At 40.2% G+C, this 18,587-nt stretch overlaps 2 protein-coding genes and 1 non-coding gene across 4 annotated transcripts; 1 reads left to right on the forward strand and 2 right to left on the reverse strand.

Annotated features, from left to right (window-relative positions):
- Nucleotides 1-274: 274 nt before the first annotated feature.
- LOC145483641 (uncharacterized) lies at nucleotides 275-8,311 on the reverse strand. Of its 2 annotated transcripts, none has more exons than XM_081462176.1 (5): nucleotides 8,127-8,311; nucleotides 3,988-4,470; nucleotides 3,164-3,400; nucleotides 2,513-2,791; nucleotides 275-1,597 (listed from the first exon to the last, which is right to left on the reverse strand). In XM_081462176.1, the coding sequence occupies exons 2-5, from the start codon at nucleotides 4,432-4,434 to the stop codon at nucleotides 1,232-1,234; spliced, it is 1,329 nt and encodes a 442-aa protein (XP_081318302.1). In that variant the 5' UTR covers nucleotides 4,435-4,470; nucleotides 8,127-8,311; the 3' UTR covers nucleotides 275-1,231. The 2 variants fall into 2 exon arrangements, with proteins under 2 accessions (XP_081318302.1, XP_081318303.1); XM_081462177.1 differs by lacking the exon at nucleotides 8,127-8,311 and adding an exon at nucleotides 6,651-6,679.
- Nucleotides 8,312-10,787: 2,476 nt separating this feature from the next.
- Nucleotides 10,788-10,860, forward strand: Trnas-uga (transfer RNA serine (anticodon UGA)). Its single transcript has one exon. It is a non-coding gene; the product is annotated as a tRNA-Ser (tRNA).
- A 1,501-nt stretch (nucleotides 10,861-12,361) lies between these two features.
- LOC145485729 (uncharacterized) lies at nucleotides 12,362-13,641 on the reverse strand. The gene has a single exon (XM_081464349.1). The coding sequence runs from the start codon at nucleotides 13,363-13,365 to the stop codon at nucleotides 12,700-12,702; it is 666 nt and encodes a 221-aa protein (XP_081320475.1). The 5' UTR covers nucleotides 13,366-13,641; the 3' UTR covers nucleotides 12,362-12,699.
- Nucleotides 13,642-18,587: the final 4,946 nt, after the last annotated feature.

An 18,587-nucleotide genomic window follows, 5' to 3' on the forward strand; every position in this document is an offset into this window, starting at 1 on the left:
AGCTGATGAGAGTCGATGACTGTGCATGATGGTTGGTGTTCAAACGGAAGCTCGTGCTACAACTATCATCGACTATCATCGACTTTCATCGACTTTCGTCAACTTTTATCGCCTTTCAATGACTATCATCGACTATCATCGACTTATCTTCGACTATCATCGACTATCATCGGCTATCATCGACTTTCATCGACTTTCATCGACTATCATCGGCTATCATCGACTATCATCGACTTTGAATATCATTGACTATCTCAACTATCATCGACTATCATCGGCTATCATCGACTATCATCGACTATCTCGACTGTCATCGACCATCATCGACTAATCTTCGACTATCATCAACTATCATCGGCTATCATCGACTATCAGCGACTTTCATCGACTTTCATCGACTTTCATCTCATGCACCGTTTGACCAGAGCATTATCTTTGGGTGGATAGGATTATCCAAACGGGACCTACGCTATTGACAAGCCTGACCAAAGTTAAAGTTATTTCTTTACAAAAAAGGAAGTCTATATCCACTGTCAATTTACATCAATTTACAAATCATATCATGACTGGTTTTCCAGCAATTGTCCAAGGCGATGGAGGTGATTATGGGTATGTTTCTGTTTTTGTGTTTGCCAAGTGCAATAATGAGCCACTTCCGAGTTACCTTGTCCCTCTGCTTCAAAACGAGTCCTCGTGTAAAACCTTTCATGCGAAAATGAGTTTGATTTGCGTTTTTCACATTTTCACATGAATTGTTTCGCACATGGACCCGTTTTGAGACAGAGTTTGCCAATTTGGAAATAGCCTATTGGATCTTATTTTTAACCATTAAGCACAGACGTGGCTTTGCATAACCAATCAGGAGCTGAAAACCGATCCGAGTACATCTTGATTTCCGTGCGCTTTACAGCGCTCAGAATTTGGTGGATTGTAAGAGATTATAAGACCATATACCGTATGGTAAGAGTACGCGAGATAGAGAAAATCCTGAAATAACTGTCATCCCTTTATGGACGAGACATTTCTTTAAATCTGTTGAGGTACTTTTAAACACGCCCGAAAAAAGGACTTTCCATTTCTGCTGCGTCCCGCGAGTAGATGACTGGGTTTACGTCGGTTTCTTAAAAGACTTCCCCACTCTAAGTCTTACATTATTCTATCGGCTCGTTCTTCGACTTCCCAGTTGCTATCAGCTCTTATTACTTCCCTGGCTGTTCTGTGCTAGTTATACTTAGTAAGCTAAGGCAATCGCGATAGCGCACAAAGTCATCATATTTAAGTCTTCATTTAGATGACCCACAGACCAACCACCGCTGTTTGATTTTGTTATTTTCCTTTGGAAGTGGATTCCATGATCTCCCTTAGAACTTTTGGTTGAAACGTGTCCTCTTGCTGCTCTTGTTACAGTGCAGTTTTGTGCCCCACAGTGTTGCACGCATATCTCTGCGTTAACGGGACACGTCATTTGGCAGCCTCCGGCCGTGCAATTCTGTCGACACCTCAACCCTTTGCATTCCATGGAACAGTTCCCAGAGTCACACAGTTGAGTACATGATGTCGAGTGGCACACGCTGTGACAAGCTCCTTCAGAACATTGCTGCAAAGAGGAAACAGGTCACGTTAACAGGATCTGAATAGAACTGGTTTTATGGCCATGGCTGAGATTTGAACGGAATGGTACTTGAATTGCTAGCTGAAAAATGACGCGTCTTTGTAACTGATATCTAAGATTGAAGATCTAAAATGTTTGCTTTTAGCTGCCGGCCTGTTTTAGCCGAGAAACGGTTTAAAATTTTTACTAGTAACTGAGAAATCGCCTTAGATTTAACTGATATCTGTGATTCCAGCTCCCCCCATCCAGACTCTCCGTTATGTGGAAGGATTCTGACTCTGCGCATTAGCAGATCTAGAGTGGCGGCACAAAGGCCTTGGTCCTTTCCAAGTTTTGCTTTAAAATGTAAAGCCCAAGCCGAAAGCCTTTTAGGCCTCCTTCTTGGAGGGAAAACAGACCTGCCGTCTCTCCCAGCCCTTTTTTTTCTTGACTAAGACAGAGCTAATCCCTACTTTGCTTCATTCCTTACAGGTACGCCTGGATCCCGCAATTCATGATACGGTGGACCCAGGAACAAGTCGAATACTTACAATTGCATCAAGGGTGCAAGAAAAAGCCGGGTACGTTAGAGGAAAGAAGTGCAAGGGGGTGGGTGGAGACTAAACTGGCCGTTCTTCTCTCTCCTTGTAATTTGGGCTCGACCTTATTCCCCTTGTACGAACTACAACACTGGATGTCTGACCTAATGCCTGTCTTAGCCTGGATTCCAGTTGTAATACTACTCAAGGATGGTGTTGCCTGGTTCCTACAGAAAACCTCTTGATGTGAAGAAGCCTGTTTCTAGTGGGACCCCGAGGGATGTTAACTGCTGTTTTAGCTGGATTTGTCTCTTGTCAGAGATGGCAACAGCTTTCCTATAAAATGCTGTTGTCTAATTGGGAAGAAACCTGAGAAACATACCTGCTCGCAAAGGTCTGTAGCTTGGCATGTCATGTTACAGTTCTGACCAATTGTGCAACGCTGGTAGCACTCGCTTGAATTGCACGTTTGTTGACATTTGCCATCAATGGAGCAGGACTGGTAACATCTCTCACCAGCTGTGCACTGTTGACGGCAGTTACCCTTGCAGTTCTGGTGACACCTGAAGTCTGCTGTACAGTTTTGCTGACAATTGCCACTGCTGCAGTATTGATAGCCCTGCTCCTTGGCTCGGATTATCATTTGTTTGCCTCCACCCAGCTAAGGGACAAAAACGAAGTGGAAATATAGCTAATGGTATTATCATGTGCCATTCTTTGCCTGTGTCAGGTCGAGCTTGAGGAAATAATATGCGGCTCTCTCTCTCTCTCTCTCTCTCTCTCTCTCTCTCTCTCTCTCTCTCTTCGCTGCGCTCGGTCCGGCCCTCAAGGAAAACAATATGCCCCCAGCTCTCCCGATTGGTCAATAACTTCATGGTATTCTTGGGAGCCAGTTCTACATTAAAAAAATAGGGGGCGAAAAGGCAAAAAGCAGGTCTCAGAAGTATGGGAAATAAAGACGCGGATTTAAAACAGGGTTCAGTTGGCCAACATGAACAGCTACAAAACCTGCTACCCCTTGTACATCGCTTACCTGTTTGCAGGACTTTTGTTTACTGTAACAGTCCATCAATGGACAGGCGCTGAAAAATGGCAAGCAGCTCTGCTCACAATCGTTGGTAGTTCTGCATTTCATCTTACATTCCCCGCTATCACAGACTTGCCGACAATCGTCTGTGACACACCTCATTGGACAGCTTCCCTGGTCGCAGTTCTGGTTGCATGACTTCCTGGCTTTGCACAGCGCTCGACAGTTGCCGTCCCAGCAGGACTAGCGCGTTCAAAAACAAACATAAGAATATAAGTAATTGTTGAGACTTGGGGATCTTTTAAGTCAATTAGTCCGTCCAAGTCGTTTTTACTTTGTGGAGGAACTGTATAGGCAACAGTAAAGCCTTAGGTCTTGAACCTATGAGTAATGTTGACACTCGCCGTGATTCAAAGAAAAGGAAGACTTTTTTGTGAAACTTTTCGTGGCTCAGAAGTCTAGCTCTGGGGGTCTCTTTCATTCCCCTCCTCCCTTGACTTACAGCGTCTGGAATTCGAGGGGTGGGCGGGTGTGTGTGTGTGTGGGGGGGGGGGGGGGAGGGGGGGAAATGAGTCTTGGGATTCCGGTGATAGAGCAATTGCAAACGTGATATGCAAGTCTACAGTGTCTACAGTTGTCAGCTCTTCTTCTACTTTGACGGTCTAGTTCATATGATCATATTACACCCTTTCCTCCTATAATTTAGCTTTGTCGCAATACCTTCGGACAGGGACCCATACTGCGGATCATCAAAGCCATCTTTATTTATCAAAAGCGTTTGTTAAGTACTGAATTGTCATCCCTGCTATCTAAAAGAACTTGGACTTTACCTGTTGGCAGTGATCTCCAGTCGGACATTTCAGGCTGCACGATCCTTCATTACACAACTGCTTACAGTGAGAACTTGCCCTGCAGCTCAAATTGCACTCTCCCACCTCACACACCTGAGTACAGTTGGCTGTTGTGCAACGCATTGAGCCGCAGTCCAGTGGTGTTTCACAGGCCTGGTAACACGACTCTTTGGAAACACAATTCATATCGCAACGGCCGTCCTCACATACCTGATCGCACGATTTTGGCGGAGTTTTGGCGTGTGCGCATGACATTTTACAATCTTCCTCACACGTCTGTCTGCATAGGTCGGCTTCTACATAACCGGCTTCGCAGCGTTTGACTACAATTTTGGCCTTCACTGGTGTCATCGTGAGCATGAGAAGCAACGATGCATTTAAAATGGATGGGAATACCTTGAAGATGGACTCAGACAACCACGCCATCGACCTTGTTTCCTGAAAAGACCATCAATTCCTTTCCTGAAAAGAAAAAGAAAAATAGGGACGTGATCTTTTGCACCTCTCCGGATACACTATTAGTAAAGGTCGGCAAAACAAAACAATGGCTCAAAAAAATCTCGCGGAGACATTTCGTATCTATCCCCCACTCCCTTGCTCCTACAAGCCACCATCTGTCCTTAAGATGGAACCGATGTAGTCGAGCACTCTTATTCATGTAATTGTTTGTGGCGCCTTCAGTCACTTTCACTAGCTATTTCCGTTAGCTGAGAACACAACGGAAATGCCCCCGATTTTGCGCTACGTGTAATAAGGCGGGAACCGGCAGCGATCAACCAACCCAATATGAAGAAATAATTTTCATGTTTACAAAATGTTAAGTTCTGTTTTACAATGAATCTATTCGTACCCGCTTCCTGTCAAAAGCAATTACCGCTACAGAGCAACCTCAAAGCCGATTGCTATACAAATTGACTGCACTGCGGTAACACATGCCAATCACAAACTAGAAAAACAACTTAGATCTGCAGAATGGCGAAGATTTGCACCATCTATGACCGACGGGCAAATGCACTCACTCTCGGCACAAGCAATCGCTAAAACTGCTTAAGTTAAAAAATAAAATCATTACGAGAAAGGAAACGTAAGATGAGTGGGCAGGTGTTTTAGGTCTTCTAGAGAACCTGAAAACTTTAAGAAAGTCGAAATGTGGGCGAGTATTTTAACAGCTGTAGTAAGTTCTCCGGCCTAAAATTTCACGAGTGTTTTCATAATTCTATGGCTACAAGATTCTCTTTTGAAATAATTAAGCTAGTTTCTGAACTGTGGGGCAATGAACTTAACTTTAGTCATGGTTAATGGCTTTCAATCGACGCCGCGTCGAGTTTATAGTAGTGATTTAAATGAAGAAAATGCAAGTTTGAGGTAGCTTTTGTTGGCATCAAATTAAGGGGCAGTAGAACACGGAAAATCACCTTTTGTTTAATTTGTCAAATAAAGCCAAATGTTTTTGACCAATCGGAGGGCGCGCTGTATGCATTTAAAACTGTGTTATGCTAAAACGCCTCCGACGGCGACATGCACAAGTTATGATTTGTGTTGCTTACAAGCGAACCAAAACATCGAGAAATTATTATTTCTTCAAAATGATTTACGAAGCAAACTTTAACTTTTAAAAAGACTGATTTTCGAAAGAAGTATTAGCCGAAATAAAAACACCTCCATATATGTTGGTGTGTAAAAGCTGTCCTTTGTCTTGGTGTTTTCCGGGTTCCCTTGGCCAATTCGACAACAAGTTAATTGAACATGCATTCTGCCAGGTGTTTGCAGTTGTTTGCGGCTCGTGGTTTAGTAATTTGTTTATAGTCAGTAATGCTTCGTGGGTGATTTTTTTACACACATGACGCACGAGGGTGGCGAATATTAATTGTTTTTCAAACATCTCATCAAAGACGCTTACCCACCCTGCAACAGAAAGCAAATAAAGCGATTGACAATGTGACTACATATCGTAGTTTCCTTGCTTTTTGCGCGTATCGAATTGGGCTTTTTTTTTCTAAAACGTGGGCGTGAACATATTAATGATGGCTATGGAAAATTACGATAATAGTTGGTGCGCGTAATTAATTTTATGTGGTGGTCGTTTGCTTCAGGGACTCCGTGGACAGTTTTGATGTGGACATATAACAATAACAATAAAATATAACGATGTACTGCGAGGTTATGATTAGTTCGTAAAGTAAATATGATATGAAAACGAAATGACATTTTTGTAGACATCCGTCAAAATACTTGCTGCGATGCTATATGATTTATGAAAGCTGGGAAAACTGACATTTCTAATTCGTCGGAGACTAGATGCGACACTTCTTAGCTGGACTTGACCGTTACAAATTCTTTGTTTTTGTTCGCTCGATCTGAGCATGACAGGCAACTACTTAAGGGAGTTGCTATGTATCTGTACACACTGTATACTTGAAAAGCTAGCTTCGCCGTCGCCCCTCAAATTAAATTCAACAACATCACGTTGTTTTTTCTCCGTTTCCGTCATCAATATCAAGCATATACAACCACTTGTCGCATTTTCTAGTTTGCCGAAAATTTTATGCTATATTGCTCAAGTTAGATTACGACCTTTATCACTGTTATGACGCGCTAATTCACAATTGTAAACCTGACAACAATATTAACGATAATCATACTTGGGATACAAAAGACCCTGATATTGTTGATGATGCCACTGACGATAATGTTAAGTCATGAAGCGCGCGGTTTCCGACACGAAACACTGCTTAAAATGCGCGCATTGGCGCTTTTGTTTCAAATTTGTAAATATTTCGAAATACTGACATGTTTACGAAAGGTGTACGATAGTCGTGGAAATAAAACAGCTTTTAGAAACTACTTCTGCTAAACGTATGTACACTTCTACGAAGTAACAGCTTGTGAAAAAAAAGTAGGAAATTTGCCGCGTAAATAGAGTTAATTCTTTGATCGTGGATCTACGCGCCTACAGTTCAACCGTTGCAGACGAGCTAAGACAGATATTTCGACGAATTTCGATTAATTCAAACTTATTACCTGCTCTGTCTAAAGGCAGGATTGCTTAGATTTGCTTCATCTTATTCCTATTTCGTTTCAGATTTTTCCCTCCGAGTTTGAATTTTCAGGTCGCAGTGCTATATACATGTCTACGACCTCGGTGGTTGAAAAACTTTACTATTTTTATCTGATTTTCGTTTTTAACCTGACTGAATCGTGATAAGGGCTATGTCTAAATAAGAGATAGCTCCTGCATTGTGCTTTACGTTTGATTTGTTGGACTTCACAAATTTCAAACCAACTCGTTTTTGGGAGGCCGCTTCAAGAAATATTTTGTCTAACATAATCAGGAGGGTTTTTAGTATTCGCGAGCTTTTATAATTTTAATTGATTTTAGTTTACCATGTTGATTCTAGCTATGAATCGTTCGAGACAGAAGAAAGAAAAAATTACACCTCTTTCCAACTGCGATTATACCTTTCATCTCACGTGTTATTACAGAGACATTACGAGAGAAATATGTTAAAAGAACAATCGCTTAACTGTCAAACATTATGTGTCCCCCGGCGTTGTTGTAGGCTTAGCTAATTTTCGTTTTCTCTGTTCTATTAAACTGTTGCCCATTAACTTGTAAATTCGGTTACCTGATTTGGAATTACCGTACTCACCCCGGCACGGGTGGCCATAATCCTCAAGAACGAGAAGTTAGTACAAAGTCACAAATTTTTCTCAATGCCTTCATACCCTCAGCTTCTGTTAGAGAATTTCCTTTGCAATAATCTGCGGAGTATTGAAAGCTGCATGACAGTGCAAGGCCCGTTTTGAATTTTTGTTTCGTTACATTACGTTTTAATAACGACCAGAACATTTTAAAACACGTGGATGTCCTCAAGAACTTGGTCAGGCGTTTCAATGTTTACAATTTTGCTTTTGTTTTTGCAATATCGAGTGCGTGGACGTAAACAAAGAAAATAAGCTTATAACTTCTTGGTTTGGTGGACATAATGTTCCACGGCGATGATCATGCGTGCTCTCAAAAAGTTTATGTTTAAAACTTGGTTATGACCCAAACATCAATAAAAACAACAGAACGAGTAATTCAAGTACACCCAAGGAAATCTCTGTTGCTTACATACCTTGATCACGTCGAGGCAGGTAAAGTACAAGGCCGGTGATAAATCTCGTATCGTCTGAAAATGCTTGGTCACAAGTTCCAGTGGGATGATGTGCCGTGCAATATTTATTTTTTTATACGTTCTTGCCGCTGCAATTATCTCACAACTATAATGATATCATAACAGCACCTCTTTTTTTAAGTATATTTTGCCATTACAGCACCTGCTGGCGGCCAAATCTTGATGACGTGAATCAATTAAATTAAAGCTCCTGAGCATAATAAAGTGACTTCTGAATCTTTCGTTTCACTGTTCATTATGCCCTTAAAGGGCCGCCTACTGAATTTGTCCTAAAAGGATATTTGCTCTTTGAAACCACGGTGTGTGCTATCGAATATATCAGCTCAAACTTATGCCTTTATTGTGAAAGCCTAAGGGTATTATGATATGTTAATCTGACAAAGACATATGGGGACAGAGGAACATGTAAGAAAGAGAGAGTGGACTGATTTTGAAGCAATTTGTTACGCAGAGACTTGTGCTATAGCCTCTGCTAAACCCAATAAAGCAAATAACAGATTGAAAGCGACAACGTCAAAAAGAAAGAAGATTATGGGAAAAATAAATTGAATATCTCGTTTTTGCGTCATCTAGAACAGGTGGTAAGTTAGATCTTTGTTGCGCAAATCTTATTATCATGATAATTAATGTTAATGGCTGCCGTCTATCGAGGTTATTATTTAGTTATTAAATTAGGCCGGGGAAGGAGACAGAAGACAGAGAAATAGAAAACACTTTTGAAGACATCTAACCTGGAAACGAGCTAAAAAGACCCAGAACCCACGCAGCTATTTTTCGAAAACACCATGCTAAACTTCAATAAAAATCTACATGGCGGTATAGTCCGTAATGTATTCAGTAGATTCGACCCATGTAAAGTTCGACCCCTGAAGCGACAAGGAGGTCGCAGTTTGCCGTTCTACTCGACTTCCGCAGTCGAATGGAACGGCAAAGTCGATCCATTATAACCGATACTGACGTCGAACTCAGTTACATCTATAGCTACCTAACAGTGACATTACGTTGGCTCCTATAGTTACGTTTTAACCGGGACTCAAGTTTTATCGCAGAAAGCCTTCGACACCTTTTGTTTGCACGTAAAAGGTTTAACTTTTGTAGAGATACACACAAATTAATGCTTTACAATCTAAAAACGTCTCAATAATAAGGGAAATCATTCAATCTTATTTTACGACAAATGTATTAAAATACAGTTTTTCTCAACAGAATGGAATCTTCTTCCAATAGAAACTCGTAGTGCTACGAATGTAAATATGTTTAAGGTTAGAGCTAAGAGGTTCCTCATGGAGTTATGAGTTCTATAACTCCAGCTTTAGTGGTTTCACTTTTTACACTTTTAGCTTTGCTTAGATATAATATGTACTTCTTACCAATTCGGTGATCTGTTTTTGTATGGGTCCTGGACTCTTCTACAGATCATTCCTTGGCCCTTTTTTTTTTAGGAATTTATTATTTTGTGTTTACATGTAATTGTTTTAGCGCCATGAATTGTAATAAACAAGTAAAGGAGGCTACTTAAAAGACCGAACCCATTTACAAGATATTTATTCAAACGTTTATGTTTACATGGCTTTCATGAAAAACAACGCTGTTCATGGAATATTCCTGGGTTAAGTTTCAGTTCAGTTCAATCCACAGACCGGTTTTTTTTCTTAATCGTAAAACGTAATCTGTTTTTGCTTTGGTTTTGCATTAGTCGTTGCGCGATAATTGGCTTACTGTCTGGCCATGCACTTTGTCAACCAATTGTGACTCCCTCGCCCAGGTTTTCCCGCGCTTTGCGTCAGCTACATGAATCTGCGTGGCGTTTTGATTGGTTCACTGGAATGTCTGTATCCTCTGTGATTGGCCAGAGTGATTATTTGGTAGCGCTTTTACAATGCTCAACTGAAAACCGCTCAACAAACTCTACCTTCAGTTTGTAATTTGTTGATATTTGCCATAATATAATTCAAACCGACATTTACCCACGTTCCGTCGGGTGTCCACGCGCATATGAACAATTATTGCCACAGATACATGATTTCGGTGCAGATAAGTTGTCTTCTTTCCAGCGAACTCAACAGCATAGTCAGCTGATGGGCAAGCTTGCTCGCAAACAAAAACGCTCACGCCCGGAAAATCCCGCCAGTTACGCGAGCTACTATACAGATAGTGCGCCCACATATATTTTTCGGGCCTTTTCTTGTTTCACTGTGAAGAAACATTCGATCTGAAAGTTCAAATTCTGGGATACTTTGTTATGCACCCTATCTTTTATTCACACGTTGCAAGCAACCATATCGAATGGTGTTCAGTTTATTTTACTAAATTATTATACAACTGCAGCGAATACCGTCCAAATAAAAGTACAAATATACAGCGATGATGTACAATTATTTGTACGGTAGAAAACCTGTTTTCCGGACATAACAACAGGTCGGCACGCGCACGCAAAACTGTCAAAATTTATTGACTGCAGCAGTGGGATAATAAATCTCTTATTAGATGTTTCGGTGTTCAGTATCTCTTTATATTAAATATACAGCAATACTACACACCAAAACATCTAATAAGACATACGAATCCAGATTTCTGAGGGTCAAACTCAAACTTTGGGGAGGCAGCGTGGCCGAGTGGTTAGGGCGCCGGACTTGAAATTCGGAGGTCGCGGGTTCAAGTCCCGCTCTGACCACTTAGCTGGAGTTGTTTCTCGGTAGACCCTAGTTCAACTCCTCGGTCATGCTTGTAAAAAGCCAACTGGTCTGCCTTCCGCCGGTTGGGATTTTTAAGCCTACTAAGTTTAGTTGATATATTTGTTTCCTTCATTTAAAGTGGCATACCTGTGAACTAGCTAGGTGTAGCTAAGCGCATTGACCACTATAAACAACAACAAACTGAGAACACTAATACAGAAAGAGACTGACGCAGACATTTAAAGTGTGCGATCCTTTCGGATGGTCCGGTTAAAAACCAATGATGCAACATCACTCGGAGGGTGCGTTCCTTTGTGGTGATCTGAATCAGGATACACTAGTGATCCAATATCACTAGGATTATGGTGCATAATGGTTCATCGGTTCCTTTGATGTACGTATCATGATCCGAGTGACCTTGGATCGCTGGCACCCTCAGAACAATGTATATCAAAGGAAGCGATGAATCCTTGCCGAGAGTGGAATCGTCGTTCCCTTTGATGTACTATGATCCAAGTGATCTTGAATCACTGATTCTGATCCGGATCATCCCAAAAGAACGCACCCTAATTATTCTCTGCCTTACAGGGATCCTTTCATGCAGAGTTGAAAACCCGGGATCGCCAAAAAAGACACGCGATCGACCAACGGAGATATTCTAATTCTCCTTACAGATTTTTGTTCATATCCTGTACCTGCAAAGATTGAAAAAAAAAAACAAAACAAAACAAAAAAACACTAACGTTTAATGACTCTGAGGAATTCACGGACTAGAAAGCGATCTCGATCATACATCGTGATCCTTACTCTTAAAGCGTTACATAATTTATCTCCTTGTGAGTGTGAGTGAGTGAGTGAGAGAGAACTTTATTAAAGTGTCAAAAACCTTATAGCCTGGAAATAATACACCATACTAATTAGGGGACACTGCTAAAAAACTATACTAATACTAATATTAATACAATAAAAAAAATAAATGACTTGAAGGGCATTACGTGCAGCATAGGATGCAGCCCTTACAGCCGGTGTCCATTAAGCGAGTTATATCCCTTTTGCGAATATAGTCTCTCCTTGGTATTTACAAGAATCGATAAGCGTCCACCGTCCTTCAGGGACTCCCCGTTCATCTACATCCCTCCGTCTTAACTGTACCTGCTATAACTTGAAGTCTCATGGACCTAAAACTCTTGCTGTGGTCTCGCCACAACTCTGGAACGACTTACCAATATATATCTGAAAATTACACAATCTTCATATTTTTAAAAATCGGCTTAAAACTCATTTATTTAGGGGAGTCTTTTTGGAATAATTTTATCGATTCTTGTTTTGTGTTATTTTTCAGAATTACTCTATTTAAATCATATTTTATAACTTGTAAAGCGCCTAGATCACGCTTGGATAGGCGCTATAAAATACTGTTTATTATTATCATTATCATTATCATTATCATTATAATCATTATTCGTATTGTTTTTATAAATGGTTGGATTGTCCACGGGAATAATAATGTTTACTTCAGGAGCAACCAATTTTTCTTTGCTATCATTTTTGCGACTCTTTGTGCTCTTTGATTCGACCGTGGTGTGATTTTAAACACAAAAGACTAGGAAAACTGCGCAGAAATACTGCACACTAGTAAAATAAGGGATATATCTTCCGATTCTCTTCTACGTGAAGATGAATGACAATTGTGAGTATCGGAACGTTTCCTTGCGAGACTAGCAAATAAGTTAACAAAATAGAAAAAAAAAAAAAGAAAAGAAAACAAATGACATAAATGTTTCTAACATAAGCAGCCTAGAATCTCTCTACCGTCCCAACGGATTGTTCAAATCTTTTCACACGAAAGAAACCACTGCAAAAACTAAACCCAAGCCAAGTGAGGCTTTCATCTGAAGAACGCCGCCATTGCTCTTAGTGGTGGCGGGCATCTTAGTGGTAGATGGCTTGATTTCGGTGCAAGAACCCCCGTCACAATGCAACGTACATTGTTGGGCTTTACACATGAAGCTGCAGTTTCCACCGTTGCAGTCCTGTGTGCATTGTTTAACACTCGACAAGCAGAACATGAAGCAGTTTCCCTTCTGGCAATTCTGGTAGCAGGTATCCGTCCCGCAGATCATTTCTGCTGTCGTTGATGATTGTTCGCAGGTGCTAGTGTTCTTGGCATTCTCACTGCACGTAATCGAGGTGCAATTACCACGGTTGCAAGATTGGACGCAATTCTTGGCATCACAGGTCATGGCCTTGCAGTTTCCATCGTCACACCGCTGCAGGCAGCGATCCGAGGCATTGCATTTCATGGAGTCGCATGCATCGCATCTCTGCTGACATGTGTCATATTGGGTTGTTAGACCACAGCGCATAGTGCAAGGTGGTTGCTGGCAAGAGCCCTGTACACACGTGGTGTTACTTAGTGGTGCATCACAGCTGGTTATGTTGCTCGCCGAGTCAACCAGGGTGCCAGTTAGTGACAAGACGGTGATGATGAATACTAGCGCCATCCTATATCCTATGAAAAATAATAAGTAAAGAAATACATGCTGTATAAAAGATCTAAATAAACAAACAAATGCTGTTATGATTTAAAAGGGAGTTGGTTAAGAAAGAACGCCAAAATGAGGGGATTTATTTACAGCATTTTACTAACAATAATTTCGGGACTTCGATAAGTGGCCGCTTAATAAGGGGCGATGAGCGCGTAATAGGTCGCCTCTTCGTAGAGGTTCAACTGTAGTTGTAATACAAAATATTCTACCAGAATGCCATTAATAGCATACATACATACATACATTTTATTTGTTATCAATTAAAATTACAATTGTAACATGCCCGCGGATAGCTGAGCTAATCTAGGCGGGTCATGTTTGGACGAGTTATTAATATACAACTAGGTACAACTAAATACAACTGAAGGTAACAAGAGAACTAAAGAGACTAGAATTGACAACGATGACTAAAGACAACTAATAAACTAACGATATTACAAATAATAATTAACAACAGTTACGACGAGAGACTACAGATACACTAAAGCGAAATTACTGAGTATTAATGAATACATACTAGGAGGAAAATAAATTCAGTTTTACTTTTTGAACGATTTCTGTAAGATCAATATAACAGTCTTCTGAAGCTAGAATTTCAAAAAGTATTTGTTTTATTTTCTTAAATATATAGGCATTTCATTCCAAATTTTTGTTCCGATTCTAGAAAATGAATTCACTTGAATTGAGAGTCTAGAACTTTGTGTGGAAAAATTATTTGAGACAGAGGATCGAGTAGTGTAAGAATGAATATCAGAAATGTCTTGAAAGAGATCTTGAATGTTTCCAGGAGCATTTCTGTGTCTTATTTCAAACATAAGGTTAGCTAAAAGCTCATAATACAAAAATTTTAACGGTAAAACACTGGCATCAATAAATAAAGGAATCGTATGTTGATTTCGCTCAGAAAAATAAATAAAGCGAAGAGCTCGCTTTTGGAGCTTGAGAAGCTTTTCAAGGTGTGATTTATATGCTTGGCCCCAGGCCACCAAACCATAAGTTAAATAAGGTGTAACTAAGGATCTATAAATAGTTAAAAGAGTTTGTCTTGGCAGAAAGCGCCGTAGTTTACAAATCAATCCTACAGTTCGGCTTATTTTAATAACTACATGATCAATATGATGTTCCAAGAAAGATTATTGTCAATTATTACACCTAGATATCTCACAAATTCTTTACATTCTAGAGCCACATTCTTTTGTTGATCATTATCGAATATCATAATTTTGGGATGATAAGAAAGTTTTCTCTGAGCTGGTCTAAAGATAACAAAATTTGTTTTTTTAATATTTAAGGTTAATTTATTAGCCGTTAACCAATCGAACAACTTGCAGAGTTCTTGATTTACAGTCGACTCAAGGGACTTAAGATTTTTGTCAGCATATACGGCATTCGTGTCGTCAGCAAATAAAAAAAATTTAAGTTTGTCAGAGGATTCTTGGATATCGTTGACATAAATTAGGAAAAGTAAAGGGCCTAGGACTGAGCCTTGCGTTACACCACAAGTGGTATTTTGCCTTTTAGATATATAAGAGCCAATTTGCGCAGTTTGAGTTCGACCATCCAAGTAAGATGAGAACCACTTATTTATAACACCACGAAAACCATAGTGATCTAACTTGTGTAAAAGAATTTTATGATCGACTGTATCAAAAGCCTTTTTCAGGTCAATGAATACACCACATGAGAACAAGCGCTTATCCATATTTTCCTGTATGGTACTTACAATGTCTAGAATTGCATGCTGTGTTGAATGCGCTTTGCGGAAGCCATATTGAGATGAAGAAAGTATATCATTTTGCTCAATGAAAGATTCCACTCTGGAGTAGACCAGTTTTTCGAAGATCCTATTAAAGTTAGACAGCAAAGAAATAGGCCTATAGTTGTTTGCATTAGTGTTATCTTCGGCTTAAAAAATAGGAATAATTTTTGCCATTTTTAATTTAGTGGGATACATCCCAGATGAAATAGAAAGATTTATTATTTCCGCAAGTGTACTGCTTACAACATTTGACGAGTACTTCAACAGTTGGGTAGGACATGAATATAAACCACGAGACTTGTTATTTGGTATGCGCAAAATTTCCAATTCCACTTCAGTTGGGGTAACTAGATTGAAAGCAAACGACGAATCGGGAGAGTTAGATCTGTTCATAAAATCAAAATAATTACGCTGAACGGTTGGTAACTTATTTGCCAGTTTAGGTCCAACAGAAGCGAAATGGTCATTAAGTACGTTGGCTATTCTATTATGGTCACAGGTAACAGAATCATTATCAGTAGGGACTTTAATAGAAGTAATAGGTTTTGTGTTCTTCAATTTACGAGCAAGTACATTGTTTATTCCCTCCCAAGTTTTTTTCATATTAGTTAGGTTATCATTAAAAAATTTAGAATAGTATTGCTGTTTACTTAAACGCGTTAAGGTACAAATTTTGTTCCTATAAATGTTGTAGTTGGCGATGTCACCAGACGCATATAACTTATAGCGTTCTGAGGTTCTGGAAATCTAAATTTTTCCAAGTAAGCATGCCTTCTGACCGTCTCAATTTGTTCTGAGCCGAACAGCATCAACTCAACCCCGTCAACTGTTTGGTAACAAATACAACGATAAACCGTTAATCAGCGCACTTACAATTTCTTACGGCCACCACGTTGTTATGACCACTTTTTTTGTCCTGGCGAAACGGCCATATATTTTCTTAGAAGGAAACCCTGTTGCTGTGTCCACCCCGATAATACGGCCAACGGCTACATTCTGAAATCCCAACCTGTATAATCCTTTGTAATTTTGCCCCGTTTATACTGCCACTCAAACCAGCTATGTTCATCTATCCCGCGTTGTTTATCTCTTACACCCTGATTCAGGTCTTATTTTTGTAAAGTTATATCCGCATTCAATATGGTTAATAAAAAACAGTTGTTTAGAAGTGCAATTGGGATATATCTGTTAAGACGGCCACCCCGTTAATACGGCCCGTTGGTAACCGTATTAACGGCATTCCACTGTATTACTACAGGAGCCATAATCGGGGACGGAGACCGTAAGTGCGCGCCATTTCTAGTATTGGGGTCGTCCCCATGATATGGGACAATAATTCTATTTTTAGGACAAATTGCGCTATCGCCTGCGACACACGCGCGTACATGCTGCGAGGAGTTTTGCGGATGTCGCGCGGGGGAAATGCCGTCCGAAATTCCCGAAATTTTTCATGTTTTTGGCCCACAACTCAACGCGTTTACGTCTGTTGGAATTTTGCTTAAGTATTTTCGTCGTAAGCTGCTCCATTTTGAGTGAAGTAAGACAGTGTCGAATTTAGGTATGTTCCGCTGTAAGCTTTTTTTATCGCTGACCAAGTTGTGTTCCGACGGATGTTTCTTTTACATGAGCTGTACATTACTCCACTTTAAATTTCACATATGTTGAAGGTTAACAGCTTTTCCATCACACACCGAAAAGTAAAAAAGTAAAACAAAATAATTGCTAGTTTGAGTTTCGCCTGAATTGTAAGCAACGCTTGATGTTTCATAAAGGCCCAATAACTTTACGTCCGTAGATACTGCTCAGTTTTACTCGTGTAAAAATCCAGTAAATTCTCTGTTGTCGATGAATGAGAGCGCCCGCCGATGCGTGTTTTGTACAGTCAGTAAACATGACAAATTGTACTTCCGCTGCACTTTCGTGTGAAGGCGTACATCGAACTCAACCAATAACTCTATAGTTTTTAAATATGTTTAAGATTGATAAATGTTTGAGAACATATTAAAAGCTAAGCTGAAAATATGAGAATAAAGCAGAAATAATCAGCAAAGTTACGATGACGCTTTCTTTAATCAACTTGGAACAACGATTTCGATTTTGTTGATCGAGTTATCAAAACTCCTTGTCTATTTTCATTTTCGCAGTGTAAAACTTCACTATGCTTAAGTTGAAGAAACACACATGATGTTAGTAGCCTTTTTTGCGTTGGTGAAATTTGTTGCAGCATCTCAGCACAAAAGATAACGAAAGAACTCTTTGTCAAGATTTGTTGACAATTGAAAACACCGACTCGGACTTGAAAGTGCACGAGCTGCACTATGCAAATGAGCTAATTGTACGCGTCAGACTTTCCTTTCAAAAACTTTTGCAAACTCACCAAACAAGCAGAAACAATGAGAAACCATCAAAACAGGTTTTGGTTATGATTAACCATTGTCTGAGAAACTCACAAATTAACTCGATACCAGAGTAGAGAGTTAATTAACGCAAAAACATACGCGTAAGCTTACGACTAGCGTGAGCAGATCTTATTATTCATTCCCGGCGCGAGATTGAAGTCTTGTTTTCGACCCTGAAAAACCCACCTTTTCCGTTAGCTCAGAGCATAAAACTACATATAAGCGCCCTGGTTCGTATTCTCTGCCTTATTCCCTGCCATCGCTGTGAAAAATACGCAAGAGAATCTCTCAACTCTCACCATTTGATCACGCAACGTGACAACATCCACGCGAGAGCCCCCGACATGTGCGTGAATCCGCGCGGATATATGGCGTCAGGATGGTGCAATTTGTTCTAAAAATAGAAAAATTGTCTCATATCATAGGTACGCGCGAATCCCGAGACTTACGGTCTCCGTCCCCGATTATGGCTCCTGATTACTATTATCATTTTCATAAGTTTAATTTTACCGGTGGCGGATCCAGACCTTGAGCTAAGGGGAGGGCCCGGTTTTGTTTCGATGCCCTGCCGGCCTTTCTTCCTTCTGTGATTTCTTCTCTCTTCACCCAAAATAAGGGAGGCGGGGGGACCAGGGCCCCCGTACCCCTCCCCTAGATCCGCCACTGTTTACTTTATTATTATTAGTTTTTAGGGGGGGAATCATCTAAGAAATTTAGGATTTCGATGGGCCAGCAAGGTAAAAATTTCTTATAAAAAAGAGGGAGGTTATTACAGTCGGAGCCCGCTAATTCGAACTCGGTTATTTCGAATTCCCCGTTATTTCGAACTCAAAACCATTTCCCTGGGATTCGCCCTTTAGTCATTTTCTACCGATCTCTCAGGGGAAACGAAAAATACAGTCGAACCTCTATTAAGCAGCCACCTATTAATCGGCCAACCCCTATTCAGCAGCCAGATATCGAAGTCCCGAAATTATTTTCAGTAAAACACTGTAAATAAAACCCTTATTAACCGACCA

This window comes from Orbicella franksi, chromosome 4, assembly GCF_964199315.1.
Source record: "Orbicella franksi chromosome 4, jaOrbFran1.1, whole genome shotgun sequence".
In the NCBI taxonomy this organism is placed as follows: domain Eukaryota; kingdom Metazoa; phylum Cnidaria; class Anthozoa; order Scleractinia; family Merulinidae; genus Orbicella; species Orbicella franksi.